We start from the raw sequence: 17,315 nt of genomic DNA on the forward strand, positions 1-17,315 counted from the left end.
TCCTCCACGAGGCCTCACTTTTCAGAATACAGCTTCAACACTGACCTAGGACACACAGGTCCCGTTGGCCCCAGAGTAGGAGTCGGTCAATGCCGCTCTGGCTTAGTGTCGGATTTGAGGATCTAAATGGAGATGTGCCACTGGTGGGTGCCAGCAGTATCGGCATCGGGACCGGCATTGGGGAAGGTCGCGTTGGCATGACTGGCATCGGTCCAGATCTCTGATCGGATCTTTGGAGGCCCCCTCCAAGCCAAAGGAGGCTTAAGGCGCACCAGAGGGGTTAGCTCACTCACAAAACAGGCACATGGACTCATCAAAATGTTTTATTGGAGGTAGGGGTCCCTTCTGAAAATGGTGAGAGGAATGAAGTCAAGGCAGGTGTAGGCTCCGCAGAACCATACCTCGAATGCTGATGCTAAAACATTGCATCAGTCAACTGGGACGAGGAGAAGTCGAAGCACGCTTTGACTTCTTGTGCTTTTTGTGCCTTTTATCAGAGCATCCCAAGGACTTAAGAGTGGGACAAAGAGCACTTGGGGCTCCTGGAGTCATCCGGAGACATTCCTGTTGACTGGGGCTGAGACCTTGGAGGAGTCAAGCTACTCAGAGTTGCCTGTCGAGCTGCTAGCAGCTTTAGGGACTTCTCCCTCAAAGCTTTCGGTGCTAGGGCCCAGCAGTCAGAGCACAAATTGTAGTTGTGGTCCCGCTCCAGACCCCACTGACGCACAAGGTGTGGGTCTGTAAGCGACATGGTGGATTTACAGGTGCCACACAATTTAAAACCTATCTTCCTCGAAGACATTTCTTCAAACCACCAGTAGGAAAAAACTTCAAAATAAAGGTTGACAAAATATCAAAAAAGCCTGTCAAAAAGTAACAGAGGGTTTCTCTCTCCAGATCTGGGCTGACTGCTGCAGAAAGAAAAGAACTGATGTCAGCGAGCCAAGGTAGCACCTATATAGGTGACATGGACATCACTACTGGCATGGACGACACCGATGACACCGCACAGTGTGCAGGGGTACTGCTCAAGAAAATCATCCGGGTTCAGTCTGACGCCTGGGGAAATGCAAAGGTAAGGAATCTGTGGCTAGAAGTCTCAATCAGATATATCTTTTTTTTTTTTACACCAAGGGTACTTAAAGGAGAAGGTCCAACCTGGTTATGGATGCATTTACCCATTGCAAAACAATCCTGATAATCTAGACAATGGCATATACAATAAGTGAACATAATCAAGTGATCTCCATTCTCTGCTGCCAAATGGAAGGAATGTTAAAACACCATTTAGGGTTGATGCTTCCCAAACAACCTTGGGGAATGCTTTTTAAGTTTCAGATTTTCTGAACATGGGATTTTTAACTGGCATTGGTTATGATATTTTTGTCTCACAGTACCTGAGAGCTATGTTATACACAGATCACACTTGAGCAATGAAGTAAAGGGCTCAAAGTTTGCCTGCCATGCCATACCATAGGGCTGTCCTGAGCTTTCGGTAACTTTGAAGACTTTTGCCCAAACAATTTACTTAGTTTACTGATGGCTTATATATGGGTTAGACGTGGTCTTTGGATAAGCTAGATCTTAGTTCTAGAACTGGAAACATGAAGCTCACATGGTGAGGAGTCACTGGAAGCTCATTGTTCCAAGTGAAGGCGAGGGAAAGACTTGAAGGTAAAACAATCCAAAGCTTGGATCTTGAGCACAACTACCTCAAGCAGACTCAATAACTTGAAAAAATGATGTGGGTAACTGAAAACAAAATGAAATGCCAGATACTCATGGAAGAACGCAAAAGAAGGTTAACAACATTCATTGAAAAGGTTAGCCACTTCTTTTGTAGCAGTGCTGACTGTGACTGAGCAAAGAAAGACACAACCAACACTGATGTTTACTGATATTTATATTTTAATGAAAAATCACATTATATTGTAGACAACATTTAAAACATTCAGAGGGAACAGTGAAACAGTAGTGAAAAATGAAATTGTTTGAAAACCTACACCCCCTCACGTTATACTGCCAGCTCCTCGTACTTACCATTTGAAGCTGTGAAATCAATGGCTACTGTGAAGTTGATCTGGGTTCTGTTAAAGAATCAGAAAAGCAGAAGCAGTTTAATGAAATGCACAGCTACCTTGTGGCTCACTGAATCAAGGAACAACAAAATATCACTTTTGGAGCCCGTGTTCAACATCAGCCTTGGTAATAATGTGAGCTGCTTACAAGCAAATTAGATAAGCTGCTTACTACCATATTATATTTTGAAATGGTGTAATTATGCTCCACTTTATTTGTGTAGCAAAAGGAATATTCAGTTTTTATAGTGACGAAATAGGAACATCAACTTTACTGCCTCAAAATTCACAGACCTCTTTATTAAGAAATGCAGCAACACAACCCTTACAATATGCAATATGCTGCTAAATTGCACCTCAGGGAAACTTAGCATCCAGCCGCGGCCCGTCCTAATGGGAGAAGGGTCCAAGGCCCCTCACCTTTTGCCTGAAAAGGAGACTGTGTCAAGCTAAGCAAAGGGCAGCCTGACAGACACTGTGTTCTCAGGTCAGGCAGCCAGGAGCTACACATGCACTAAACGTGCAGGCAACTGGCTGCCTGAGCTGAGCTTTGTTGGGCTGAGGATGTCACAGCTTCTGTGGGTGTGACATCTTCAGTCAAGCAAAGCACCTTTAGGCCCTCCCCCTCATAACAAGGAGCCTCAAGGTGCTTTGGTCCCATTCCACTCTGTGATGAGTATTGAAGGCAGCAGTCCCAACCGTCCTGGGACCTCCGAAGCAGACCTGCAGGTAAGTGCAGTGTTGGCTGATACTGATAGCAGGTAGGGGAGCGGATGGGACACAAATGCACACATAAATCCTGACTCACACCCACGCATTCACAACACTCACTCCCATATATTTGTGCACACATGCATGCACACACTAAGCAAAAAAAAAAAATCACACTTACCTGCAGCTCTACCTCGGAGGTCACAAGAGGGCTTGTGTCTCTGACTGACACTCGGCCCTGGCACTTCAGGGCTTACAACTGAAGCGCCCAAGTCTGAGGCAGCCAGTGGCACTCTTCCTAGTCATGAGGGGGGAGGGCCGTGACTTGTTTCACCTTCACAGGTGCTATGACATCCTTAGCCCAATAAAGGTCAGCTCAGGTAGCCAGGCCTGTGCGTATTTAGTGCATGTTTAGCTCCTGGCTGCCTGACCTGAAAATAGAGACCCTGTCAGGCTGATCTTTTGCACAGCCTGGAAGACTCTCCCTTTCAGGTAAAAGGTGAGGGGGAATGGCCCATTTGCCTATTAGGATGGACCTTGGCCAGGTAACCGTGATGTTTTTATTTTTTTATGTTTGGTGCGTGCATGCATGAATACGTGGGAGTGAATGTTGTGAATGGATGTGTTGGTGTGTGTGAATGCATGGGTGTGGGTCAATGTTTATGTATGCATTTGTATCCCATTCACCCCCCCTTCCTGCTATAAGTACTGGCCGTCACATCCTGTGTAATATATGCAAATCATATTAGATTTTTTTTTTTTAAGGCACTTATAAATTAACATTGGATCGGGCAACCTCATCTCTAGTAACAGGCAGAAATAGTTCACAAAACAACAAACATGGACAATAAGATTCGACTGGACACTGGGGCAAGCAAACCTTCTTCAAACACAGAAGCACATGATTTTTGAAAACATATTCAGATCTTAAACAAAGTAATCTTTCAAATTGATCTATTTCTTAATCAAGAGCTATTGCAAGATTTTTTTCAACCATTGTTGGTGACAGGCAAAGGAAAAACAATATTTTACATGTTTGTAGTCACATTTTACGGTACGTTCTTTGAACTTACACTAATTACAGTAAACATATAAATGGACAAGTTACTTACCATCGATAACAACTTATCTGGTAGAAACTATATCTAGCTGCAGAATCTGTACCTGCAACTTCTCCCCAGATATCAGTCTGGACCTGTAAGATTTTTTATGAGCACTACCCCTGTGCGCCGGTAGGAGGTATTGATCGGCTCCACGTTTGTAATCGGAGTAGTCAGTACCAGAAATTACGCTGCAGTACCTATATAGGTTCACCAGGGCACATTGCCATCACTTTCTTTTCATGACTTTTCGCACCAGAAGCACATATCCATGAAGAACACTGGCCACTGGTCTATCAAAACTAGGGCCCTGAAAGTGAAGTCCCTGCTCCTGGAAATACGTTTGCAGAGCGGGCAGGAGGGGTGGGTCTGTAAGGAATCTGCAGCTAGATATAGGGGGTCATTCTAACCCTGGTGGTCGACGACCGCCAGGGCTAAAATGACGGGAGCACCGCCAACAGGCTGGCGGTGCTCCCATGGGCATTCTGACCGTGGTGGTACAGCCGCGGTCAGAAACGGGAAACCGGCGGTGTCCCGCCGGTTTCCCGCTGCCCTAGGGAATCCTCCACGGCGGCGCTGCAAGCAGCGCCGCCATGGGGATTCCGACCCCCTTACCGCCATCCTGTTCCTGGCGGTTTTCACCGCCAGGAACAGGATGGCGGTAACGGGTGTCGCGGGGCCCCCTAACAGGGCCCCACTAAGATTTTCAGTGTCTGCATAGCAGACACTGAAAATCGCGACGGGTGCAACTGCACCCGTCGCACCCTTCCCACTCCGCCGGCTCCATTCGGAGCCGGCATCCTCGTGGGAAGGGGTTTCCCGCTGGGCGGGCGGGCGGCCTTCTGGCGGTCACCCGCCCGCCCAGCGGGAAACTCAGAATAACCGCGGCGGTCTTTTGACCGCGCAGCGGTATTCTGGCGGTTCCCGCTTGGCGGGCGGCTCCCACCGCCTGCCAAGCTCAGAATGACCCCCATAATCTCTACCAGATAAGGTGTAACCGAAGGTAAGTAACTTGTCTATCTGATAGAGACTTCTTGCTACAGATTCCTTACCTGTGAATGGATACATCATCCTAGGAGGTGGGGCTGCAAACCAATTTCAAGCGAGAAAGCCCTGCAGGACTGAATGGGCAAAGTGCCTATCCCTACAGACTTCACAGTCAAGGTAGTAGTGGTTGGTAAACATGTGCAGAGATGCCCAGATTGTTGCCTGGCAGCTGTCCAGCTTAGCTCTGGTGGAATGAGCCTACAAGCCTTCAGGAGGTTGCTTTTTGGCTAGTGCGTAGCAGATCTTGATGCAGAGTACAACCCGAGAGATGGTTCACTTCTGCACTGCCAGGCTTCTCTTCTCACCCACATACCCCACGAAGAGTTTGTCGTCCACTCGGAACTCACAGGTAAGATCAAGGTAGGACACCAATGCTCTTTTTGGGTCTAGGCAGTGGAGTAGCTCCTCTTCATTGGAAGGATATGGGGATTTGCAAAAAGTAGGCTGGGTGACTGATTGTCCTACATGAAAAGGCAGAAAAGAGACCCTTGTGCGAAGCACCACTTTGTTAGGATATATAGAAAGGCATGGCGGCCTGAATGATAAGGCCTGCAGCTCACTCACTCTGTGGATAGATGTAAATGCCACAGGGAAGGCTGTTTCCAATGTGAGAAGCCTGAGAGGGCAATTGTGGGGGGGGGGCTTAAAAGGAGCAGACATCAAAAAGGTCAGAACCAAATTAATATCCCACTGGAACATAATTACCATAGTGACTGGGGAAGGAGGGAATAGAAGACCTTTGAGGAACCTATGTACAATAGAAGACTTAAACAACAATGATTGATCAAGCATAAATGGCAGATAAATACTCCCTAAGAGTTCCCAAGGCTGAGCCCAATTGGATAAGGGAAAGAATAAAAAGTACAACCAGAGAGTGAGTGGCAGAAAGGGTATCAACAGACTTGTCTGTGCACCATGCTACAAGTTTCTTCCAATGACAGGCGTATACAGTTTTGGTGGAGGGATGCCTTGCTGCCAAAATGATGTGACAGACTTCAGGAGGAAGGTTAAAAGCTATCAACTGCCACCACTCAAACTCCACGCAAAAAAGCAGAGAGTGAACAGGTTTGGATGAAGAACCTTTCACTGCTGCTGCAACAGATCTTACGAAAGGGGCAGTCGATCGGAGGATCAATGGATGTGCTCAGCAGCTCAGGATCCCAGACTCTCTGTACCCAGTCCGGAGCCACAGGGATTAATTGGGCCCCCCAGCAAATGTATGAGGTTTGCCATAGTCTGGTGGTGAGCCTGCCTGGGGCGAGCCTGCATTCATCAACCACTCATCGAGATGGGGAAGATTGACACCCCTGATCTTGGCAGATGAGATACAACCACCGCCATCACCTTGGTGAACATCCAAGGGGTGCTGGTAAGGCTAAAGAGAAGCATGGTGAACTGAAAGTGCTCATGGCCTACTATGAACTGCAGGTAAGGTCTGTGGGCAGGCAGGATGGGGATTGTATTGTATTGTATTGTAATTGTATTTATATAGCGCTTACTACCCCTGATGAGGCGTCAAAGCGCTTTTCGATGAGTAGCACGCTACTCTGGAACCCAAACAAGAATTAGTGATGAATTAGTATTGTTAAATAATGAGTACAGTTTTAGTATTGTTATGAGTTAATTTGAGCCGCGGATATGAGAGTTTGTTAGTTAGATTGACTGGAGTAATGGAGGGGTGGAGGAGGAAGAAATCTAGAAATGTTAATTGGGAGTGTATCCTTCATTTACTCAACCCAAAGGCTTGGGATGAGTAAAGGGGGGCAGAGGGGGAAGAGTATGTGGAAGGGTAAGGGAGAGCATAGTAGCAGGGTGAGATAAATGCAGGAGAATTTAGTAGGGTTGTGTGGGAGGTCACAGTAGTAGAGTGAGGTTTGGTGAGTTAGATGTGGAAGCGGAGGGAAGAGCTTAGGCAGAGATATTTAGGAGATGAAAGTGGTAGAAGGGATTTGGGATGAGTCAGAGTGAGAATGGACGATAGTTTGATAGAGACATGACATAAGAGTGATGAGTAGATAAGTGTGATAAGATGAGAGCAGGAATTCATAGATATCTAGTATAACAACCCACCCAGGAGCCATGCAATGATCCACGAACATGCCAAGCACAGAAACAACATATACACATATATATATATATATATATATATATATATATATACACACACATATGCACATTCAATACATAATTAGAGCCACGGGCAAAAAATACTTAATCAAACAGGTTTAAAGAGTGTGTGTGTATTTTATTGTTATGACATAGTAGTAATACATATTTTCTAAAGAAACTATAAATAAATAGAAATATACATATAATCTGAAAAAATATTTATCAACATAGGCATATGCAGTTCATAGTTGTTTGAATAAGGTGGTTATGAAGGAAAGAGCCAACTCTTGAGTAGTTTTCTGAAGACAAGAAAGTTATCTGTGGCTCTTATAGTTGGGGGTAATGAATTCCATAGTTTGGCTGCTTGGACGGTGAAGGATGTACCACCTATAGTCTTTTTCTTGTATGGTGGTGTTCTAAGGCGGGTGCCAATCTTGAGTGGAAATAAACATCCTGCAAGTCAAACGCTACCATTCAGTCTCCTGGGTCCAAGGTGACAAGACCTAAGCCAATGTAAGCATTTTGAACTTTTTCTTGAGGAAGAGATTGAGGACTCATAGGTCTAAAATTGTGCGAAAAATCTTGTCCTTTTTTGGGACTAGAAAGTAGAAGGAATAACAACCACAGCCAACTTCTGGGACTGGACCTCTCTCTTGGCTTTCCTGGCCAAGAGAGCCATGATTTCCTTGTGGAGTAGGAACAGATGATCCTTCATCATCCAGTCGTGAGATGTTGGCACGGAGGGAGGGGTAGTTTCAAAGAGGAGGGAGTAGCCCCTCTAACAATCTGCAAAACCCACCTGTCTGAGGTAATGGACTGCAGGTGGGGCAGGTGATGGTGAATCCTGATGCTAACTGGGTGCCCATAGTGGTAGAGAAGCAGACTAGGAGGGTTTAGAAACCGCTGCTGGGGGGTGGGAGCAGTGGACTGACCAGACCACTGACCAGACCACTGGCAAGCTGACCTAGATGGCACCTCAGGGCCACTGTAATTGAAACTGCTTTGCATAGCCAATCAGTCTTTTATAATCTGCAACAGATTGTGAACTTTGCTGCATCTCTCCTGCCGCAACAGCCTGAGAGAGTACAGCCCGGGCCTCCTCCTGTACCTGTGGCAGCCCTTGCACAACCATTTTCCACAGATTGTGGGAATAACGGCCCAAAAGGCATGCAGTTTTCACGGACCACAATGCCAGGCTGGCGGAAGAAAACAGTTCAGCCTCTTGAATACCCTATGCGGGGGAGTGGTAGGAAAAGTGCTTTTGGGAAGCTGAGGGTTGGACCACCACGCTCTCAAGAGTAGGGTGTAGCATGAGGAAGGTTGGGTACCCAAGTGCAGGGCAATGGTGACGGGAAATTCTCCAGTTCACAGGAGCCCATGTGCTGGGTTTGAACCAGGTACCAAAAAGGACATCCGTGAGAGCATCATTGAATGGGAGCAGGGGTATGGATGTGGAAACTCCTGTTTGCAGCACATCTGTCAAGACATTAGTTTCGACTGCCACTGAGAGTAGCTGAAGGTCCAGATCCTCAGATGCCCTCCTCACCACCATTGCGTATGACGCTCCCTCCTCCATGGCCAGGCTAGAGGAAGAAAGCATACCAGTGTCTGGAGATGTGTCCAGTCCACAGGCTTCACCCAAATCCCCACATCAGTCCATTTCCTCATAAGGCTGCTATTCTAAAGAGTCCAGCGACCCTTTACAGTCTTCTCTGAGGCTTAGCCCAATAGAATAGGGCTCATGAGCCAATCTAGGAGGCAAAGTCCTGCTAAAATATGAGTTGCTGTCAGGCAATGCTCGTCTGGCTCTGTTTAGGAGTAGGGGATGACAATGGGGCTGGCGGAGCCGGGAGCGTCGGCATCGGGACCGGTGCTGGGGAAGGGCAAAGCACTGGGCTGGATCCAGGACTGGATCCCTGGCAGCCCATTGACGCTGAAGCCACTGGCGCAGAACTGGATGTGACCACTTCTGGACCTCAGGGCTCAAAGGCAGGCCAACAGGATCAGACGGCCTGAAAATGAGGCGCATACCTCATAAAATTATTTTATTTGGGCAGGGGTCACTTTGGCCCCTGGAAATTTAGAAATGTGTGGATTCTGCCCAGGTGCAGGTTCTAGAATGACGATGCTCCCTCATCACGTCAGCCGATGCAAAAGTCAAAGACTGCTTCGACTTACCCAATCGTCCTGAAGACTTGGAGTGGGATGATGACGACTTCAGACTCTGCAACTGGTCCCAGGACCCTCCTCTCAACCAAGACCTCATCCTGTACAGAGTTGTGTGCCAGGCCACCATCTGCAGCTCAGGATACCAGGCTCTGTATTACGGGACGACATCCCGACACACCAGAAGATAATACCTCAAAAAATGTTCCAGTCAAAAAACAACTGAGGGGTAACTCCTCTCAGATCAGCGCTGGCTGGCACGGAAAGAAAAGAACTGATGTTGGCACGTCTGGGTGGTACCTATATAGGTACCACAACATCATTTCTGGGGCAGACAACGATGGACACGAAACCGATCATTGCCACCTACCGGCGATCAGAGAGACTGAACACAAAAAATCATCTGGATTCAGTCTGACGTCTGGGAAGAATTCACAGGTAAGGAATCTGCAGCTAGAATTTACTGTCAGATAAGGTTCATGTTAAAACACGTATAGGCAAGCTCATTAGTTCTGTGGATCGCTACGCTACTTGCTTAAAATATGCATAGATATATATATATTCAGGAACAACAAAAGGCGCTGCACTCCCGGAGCTTTCTCTTTGTGACCATTTATTTCTTTCAAACAGCATGAAACCAGACCCCACAACGAGTTTCGACTGTCTTTCTCAAGTGGTATATAGTCTGTATTCACATTATTAGCACAATCACAGCTTATATATGCTCATGCATTCTGGTGCATTTGTTTGTATGCAATAGCCAAAAAACATCCATTGGCCAAGGCAATAGTTCTCCGTTTAGAGCCAAAGCCTATTTGAATTTGCCAATGATTTTTTAATGTTATTTTAAGTATATGCCACAAGAAGAAGAAAAGAAAACATGCTGCTGCCTAAACACGGCAGCCACATACTGGAAATAAAAAAATAAATACATACCCTTCACATATAATTTTAATAGAGAAGTACAAATTATTCGTAAGAGGCATGCGTACTTAAAACAGATATAGAAAATGTCTTTTTAGTGCACATCAGAGGAAAATATTATCCTTAGTAGTGCAATGAAAGGTACCATTCGTTTTGAATGACCGTAACTTGAGAACAGTTTAAACACATATGATGCCTTAAATAATAAAAAAGACAAAGAATGGATAAAAAAAAGGCATTGGCATATTAATGAATTAGTCATCAGCCCTGGCAATGACGTATAATTCTCTTTAAATGGATGACCTCATGTGATCAAACAAAATGTTAACACTCCTAGTGCAAGAGAGCCACTGGCTGAAGTGGGCTGAAGCCCTGCCGCCCATGCTATACGCTGCGGTGAGTGAAAGATAAATGTGAAAGTTCCTGTATGTATATATCTCCATACTTATCTTTTTTTATTGCACGAGACTAACAACACACCTAACGTTGTTTCTAGATCAGAACTGAAAATCAATTTAAAAGGTAGGTTAATATTAAAGAAGGTGGCAATGAGCAACAAAATGTTGTGAATTATCTCCTATATAGGTGTGACTGCTAAAGTTCATGCATGCTGAGATGCACTTGAAAGATAAAGGCCCTCATTACAACCCCGGCGGTCGGTGTTAAAGCGCCGGTAATACCACCAACAGGCCAGCATTAAAAAAAAAAATGGGATAACGACCACGGCGGAAACCGCCAACACATACAGCCACTTTAACAGCAACAAACACTGCGGCGGTAATCGCAAATAGATAGGCGGAAGTCAATGTACCGCCCACCCCATCAAAACCCGCCCATCTGCCAGCTTTTTTGGGGCAGTACCAACGCCATCAAAAGCACAGCAGAAACAGTACTTGGAAGGAAAACCACTCACCTCTCTACACTCAACGAAGAACCAGAACGCCATGGAGCCCAAGCTGCACCTCCTCCCCATGCTGGTCTACCTCATCATCTACCAGGAGTACGAACGGCAGCGGCGACAACCACGGTGAATACTGCACCTAGTACACAGGGGAGGGGGGGAGGAAAAAGAGTGACAGACACACGCAACACCCCCACCCCCACCCACAACACCATACACACAAACACATGCATCAACATTACATTTACACCCCGTAACCCCCTGGAAGAACACAAAGGACAAAAGGAATAGAGTCAAATCAGTGATATTTTAGAAATAGTCAGATATACGTAATAATTTTAAAAACAGTATATACAAAAATATACAATATGTACATAAGGCAATTCGTTGTCTACTCAAAATGTCTGTGGGCCACTGGGCCAAAACTCATAGGCCAATCCCACACTTGACTCCTGTCTCAATACGGAGAGAACACTGCAGGTGCATCAGGTCAAAAACACACAGGCACCTCAGGGGGAGGGGGGGGGCACCTCAGCCGGAAGATGGGAAAACGCCACTGCTCCTGGAAGGGGCTCCGTGCCCACAGCGATGTCCTGGGGAGTGCAAGGCCACAGTCTCTCTAGTGGGTGGTTTGCCCACTGCTTGGTCTTGGGGGGGTGGAAAGCCACAGTCTCTCAAGTGGGTGGTTTGCAGCGGTGCTAGCGGCGGTGCAGGTTCCGGTACTGCCAGTGGTGGAGGAAGGCTCCAGCCTTTCTCCTGCTGCCTCGGACAGCTGCTCACTGGGGCTGCTGCTGCTGCTGACAGTAGTGGTGCTGGTTGCGGTGCAGGTGGCGGTGCTGGTAGCCACCAGGTCTTCACTTGCAGCCTCGGACGGCTGAAGTACCTTGCCTGGTGGTTTCTGCCCCTCCCTCATCTTGGCAGATGGTGGTGCGACCTTGGGTATGGCAGCTGGAGTCTTTGAGGTGACCTTGCTGGGTGTTTGAGGCTCCTTCCCCTTGCTGGATCCTGTCCCCCTCTTCACCTTGCCAGGTGGCGGAATTGCTTTGGCCTTAGCAGGGATTGGTGGTACAGTGGCTGGGCTGACGGGTGCCCCCTTTGAGCCTCTGATAGCTGAAGGAACCATAGCGGACGTTGACTTGGTGGCTAAGGTGCTGGGCTGGGTTCTGGCAACCCTGGCCCGAGAGGAAGAATGGGAGGGAGGGGTAGGGAAGAGGTTGAAGTTGGCCAGGAAAAGCTTCTTAGGGACACTAGGGCGGGAAGAGGGAGAAGGTTTGGGAGTGGAGAAAGAGGGAGTGTCTGTCTGCTGAGTTTGGGTGCAGGTGCATGGGCTGGATGCTGTTGTGAGGTGGATGGCTGTTGGGTGGGTGGGTGCTTGTGTGCTTTGGGAAGAGGGGTCACAGACACACTGGGAGAGGACACAGGGGACGTGTGCATGGATGTGGGGGTGGTGACTGCCAGTGAGGGGTGTGAAGTGATGGGCGTGCTGGTGATGGAGGTAGTGGATGAGGATGTAGTGCATGCAGGTGTGAGTGGAGACGCTACTGGGAGGGAGGTGGACGAGGAGGAGGAGGGGTACACAGTGGAGGCAGTGGATGTTGGTGTGTCTGCATGGGGATGGTGTTTGTGTGAGTGCCTGTGAGATGAAGTGTGGTGCTTGTGTTTGCCTGAGCCACTTTTGTGTGTTGCTTTGGGTGAATGCGGGTCTGAAGGTGTGCTTGGGATAGGTTGAGGTTGAGGGGATTGGGTAGTGGAAGTTGGAAGAGGGAGGCTAGAAACAGGGACAATGGCTGCCATCAGTGCGGAGGCCAGAGCCTGAAATGCTCTCTGTTGGGCCATGCCAGAGTGAATGCCCTCCAGATATACATTTGTTTGTTGCAAATGCCTTTTGACACCCTGGATGGCATTCGATACGGTTGACTGCCCAACAGTGAGGGATCTCACTGAGGGTAGCAGGGCTGACTGGGGCAGGGCCTGAGGTCCCTGGGGCGAAGGTGATGCCCACCCTCCTGGGTGAGCGGGCACAGGAAACACGCTGAGGGGCTGCTGGGAGGGCAGTGCTGGTAGGGGGGGTGGCGGCTGTACCTGTTGTTGGGGTGGGAATAGAGGTGTCTGCCACCGCCAGGGAGCTTCCATCGGAGGAGTCGTCGCTGTCTGTGGTGTCCCCTCCTGTCACCGTTGTGGTGCTCCCCTCGTCCTCCATTCCACTGGTGCCCTCACCGTCGGTGGATTTGGCCTCCAGGCCCATGTACGATGCAGCTCCCTCCATCGCCGGTGCCTCTGCTCCTCTGCCAGATGATGCTAATGCACACAAGGACAGGGTGACAAAACAAAAAAGGGGGGGGAGAGACAGAGGATACTTGGTCAATGCCAGCAACACCACTACCGTTGGCGTACACAACACACAGGGAGCAGCCCTATGCACTAGGTCATACACTATCAGTTACTAAGATAGTCACCAGCCCATGGGGTACAATGCCTAACGCCATTAGCCGCACACCTGAAACCCACAGGACCCTGCCCAGTATTGGGGATGCCCACTAACACTATTGGGGTGGAGTGCTTCAGAGCCTACCCACCAAGGGACCTACCCTGCCATGTTCGCCGTGACCTAGGGGCACCCACAACCCACATCCCCCACCCAGTTAAACCTTAATGCACGCACAGTCATGATCCTGAATCTGTACTCACCCCCTTGTGGCTGCTGTGATGCCTTCAAGTGCGCATCCAACACCGGATAGGGCACCACCAGGATGCGGAACATCAGGGTACGACGGGCACCTCTTCCACGTTGGGAGGAAAGCCCCAGCTGGGCCTCGCCGTCTTCCTTGCCCAGCAGCGCAGGTCCTCCCACCATTTGTGGCAGTGGGTGCTCCGCCTGTCAAAGACCCCAAGGGTCTGCACCTCCTTTGCGATGGCACGCCAAATACCCTTTTTCTGATGGGCGCTGACCTGCATGGAAAAGACAGCAGAAAAGAGAACTAGTTAACCGTCCAGACCGTCACACTTATGGCACACCAGATCCCTCCCATCCCCTGACGCACATACATTGACCACCATACATGCAGCACCCTGGCCAGGACGCCTCAGCCCGCCCCTACATGTGGCTTACACATACAGCACTCCATACATTCATGGTCCACACAGCATGCCCACAGTGTACTTACCTGTTTGTCTGGAGGACAGTAGAGTAACGTGTACTGTGGTAGGACCCCATCCACCAGTTTCTCTACCTCCTCTGCAGTGAAGGCAGGGGCCATTTCCCCAGACACATGAGCCATTGTCGCTTCCAGACACAGGTCACAGCAGCGCTTGCAGTGTAGGTCCTCGCCTATTGAAGGTCAGGTAGCAAGTGAGTGAATAGATAGAAAATGGCGGTCACGTCCGCGGCGGTGCGTACCGTCACGGCCGGCGTACATCGCCATTGGCTCCTGGAACCCATAGGGCCCAATAATAACCAATGCAAAGTTGCGTGGCGGTCGTCGACCGCCCACCGCGACGGCGCACTACGCCAGCGGAATTACCTCATTTCCTCTTGTCCCTCCTCACAGGTCAGGCAGCTGTCATTTCAGGGGGGCACAGGCCATGGCACCTAACTGCATCACAGCAGACATTGGCACAGCAACTGACTCTCAGATTCACATACAGGTTCTGTAAAGGAAAAGATGCATTATTTCAATTGATGTGTGAATATGACCCTCTGCCCACCGTTTTCCTCCATAGGCTTCAACTGCTGAGGATGAATATGAGATGGTGACATCCTCTGGTGTACAGACCCCTGGTGGACCTTGCGACTATGGAGGACAGATACATTATCCTAACCTACAGACTTGATAGGGCCACAATCCAAGAACTGTGTGCCCAATTGGTGCCAGACCTGATGTCAGCTATCCGTCAGCTGACAATTATCCCCCTCTAGTGCAGGTCCTGTCAGCACTCATTTCCTGGCAAGTGGTTCCTTCCAAACAACAGTGGCCATGGCATCAGGGATGTCTCAGCCAATGTTCTCCAATGTGTTGACCAGAGTGTAGTCAGCCCTGATGAAACACATGTGCAGCTACATCGTATTACCCCAGGTGGAAGATTTGGCCACAGTGAAAGTTGACTTTTATGCCTGGGACATATCCCCAACATCATTGGTGCCACTGATGGTGCACATGTAACATTTGTCCACCCCCAGATTAATAAAGAAGTGTTCAGGAATAGAAAAAGCTATCACTCTCTGAATGTGCAGATGGTGTGTTTGGCGGACCAGTGCCTCTCCCGTGTGAATGCCAAGTATCCTGGCTCTGTGCATGACGCCTTTATCTTCAGGAATAGCAGCATCCCCTATGTGATGGGCCAACTCCAGAAGCACCGGTGGGGCTAATAGATGACCCCAGTGAGGAATGCCAGAACAAGGGCAGAGGAACGTTACAATGAGGCACATGGGCGAACTAGGCGGATAACTGAAAGAACCTTTGGCCTCCGGAAGGTTAGGTTCCGGTGCCTCCATCTGACAGGTGGATCCCTGTACTACTCACCCAAAAAGGTGTGCCAGATCAGCGTTGCATGTTGCACAACCTGGCCTTGAGACGCCAGTTGCCTTTTCTGCAGGAGGATGAGCCTGGAGATGGTCTTGTGGCAGAGGTGAAGCCTGTGGACAGTGACGAAGAGGAGGCAGAGGAAGATGATGTGGACAACAGAAGTAATATAATACAGCAGTACTTCCAGTGACACACAGGTAAGACACTGTAACTTCACTTTACATTTCAGTTTTCTGTTGGACATTGTACATGGCAGCCTGATTTCCCTATGTGTATTGCCACTTACTGTACCCTTTGGCATCTCTATTTTCAGATCTCTGGGGCCCACTCTGCCTCCTTGTACTGCTGCCCACTAAAGGCCATACCAATGTATAAATAACCGTACATATGACTTGCAATGTTTTCAGACTGTTGTACTAATACATATTTCGATTATTTTACAGACTCAAGACTTGTATTTGTTCCAAGGGTGTTTATTTAAATACTCATACGTAGAGGGGGATGTGCAATTGGCTGGGGTGATGATGGAGGAATGTCCAGTTATAGTCCAGTCTCTTGGTATCACAGGTTTATTGTCCAATGGGGCATAGGAAGGAGAGTAATGGCAGTTCAAGGTGGACAGGCTGAGAGAGTGCGACCGAAGGGTGACAATCAGGAGAGTCCTATTTCCTGGCGGGGGTCTTAGCAATGATCTTTGGCTTCTGCCTGGAACGCAGTGATCGTTTGCGGGGTGGTTCAACTTCTGCAGGGGGTGAGGTACTGGTAGCCTGTTGGTCCTATGGCAGGGCTCCTGTTCACTAGTGCCAGCAGAGGTGGACGGCTGTTCTTCGGTGTGGCTAGTGTCAGGGGCCCGTTGTTGTGCCACTGCCTCCCTCATGGACTTGCCCATGTCTGCCAGCACCCCTGCAATGGTGACCAGGATGGTGTAGATGTTTTTGAGGTCCTCCCTGGTCCCCAGGTACTGTCCCTCCTGCAGCCGCTGGGTCTCCTGCAACTTACACAGTATCCAGCCCATGGTCTCCTGGGAATGGTGGTATGGTCCCATGATGTTGGAGAGTGCCTCCTGGAGAGTTGGTTCCTTGGGCCTGTCCTCCCCCTGTCGCACAGCACTCCTCCCAGTTTCTCTGTTGTCCTGTGCCTCTCTCCCCTGAACTGTGTTGCCCACTGCCACTGACCCCAGGTCCCTGATCGTTCTGTGTTGGTGGGGATGCCTGGGGTCCCTGTAGTGGTGGACACACTGCTAATTGACGTGTCCTGAGGACGGTGGCATGGCCCATGGCACTTGGTGGGTGCTGTGCTTGTGTTTCCTGAAGGGGAGGCTCTGTTGTGGTTTGGGACTGTGGCAGGGTAACCCACTGTCCAGAGGTCCATGATGGGCCAGGTTGGTCTTCGTGATATAGGCGTACACAGCTGCTGTCATCACTGTTGGCTTCCTCTTGGGTGGGGAGAACGACGACTGGATGTTGCTAGCATCTCCTCTCCGGTGACATTGAGTAGGGGTCCTGTGGGGATGAAAATGCAGTGTATTGTATCTGCATGTGCCATCTTGTGCATGGGTGTGTTTCCCTGTATGGTTGGGATAGCCCTGGCAGCTTAGGCTTGTGTTCATGGTGATTTTGTGGGCTAGGTGATTCTCTCTAATTGGCATCCTGTGGTAATGGGTGTCCATGCAGGTCTGTGATGGGGTCCATGGATTGGTGTTACATGCAGGGCTTGGTTTTGGGATGGGTGAGTTGTGCTAGTGGGGTATATGTGA

At 49.0% G+C, this 17,315-nt stretch overlaps 1 protein-coding gene across 1 annotated transcript in view; it reads right to left on the minus strand.

Moving 5' to 3' along the window:
* Positions 1-17,315, minus strand: part of CPNE8 (copine 8) — a 934,223-nt gene that overhangs the window by 161,656 nt on the left and 755,252 nt on the right. Inside the window, exon 14 of the mRNA XM_069229743.1 lies at positions 2,041-2,087. Within this exon, the coding sequence (XP_069085844.1) occupies positions 2,041-2,087 (47 nt within the window). The remainder of the gene's footprint in view (positions 1-2,040; positions 2,088-17,315) is intronic.

This window comes from Pleurodeles waltl, chromosome 4_1 (assembly GCF_031143425.1).
Source record: "Pleurodeles waltl isolate 20211129_DDA chromosome 4_1, aPleWal1.hap1.20221129, whole genome shotgun sequence".
Lineage (NCBI taxonomy): Eukaryota > Metazoa > Chordata > Amphibia > Caudata > Salamandridae > Pleurodeles > Pleurodeles waltl.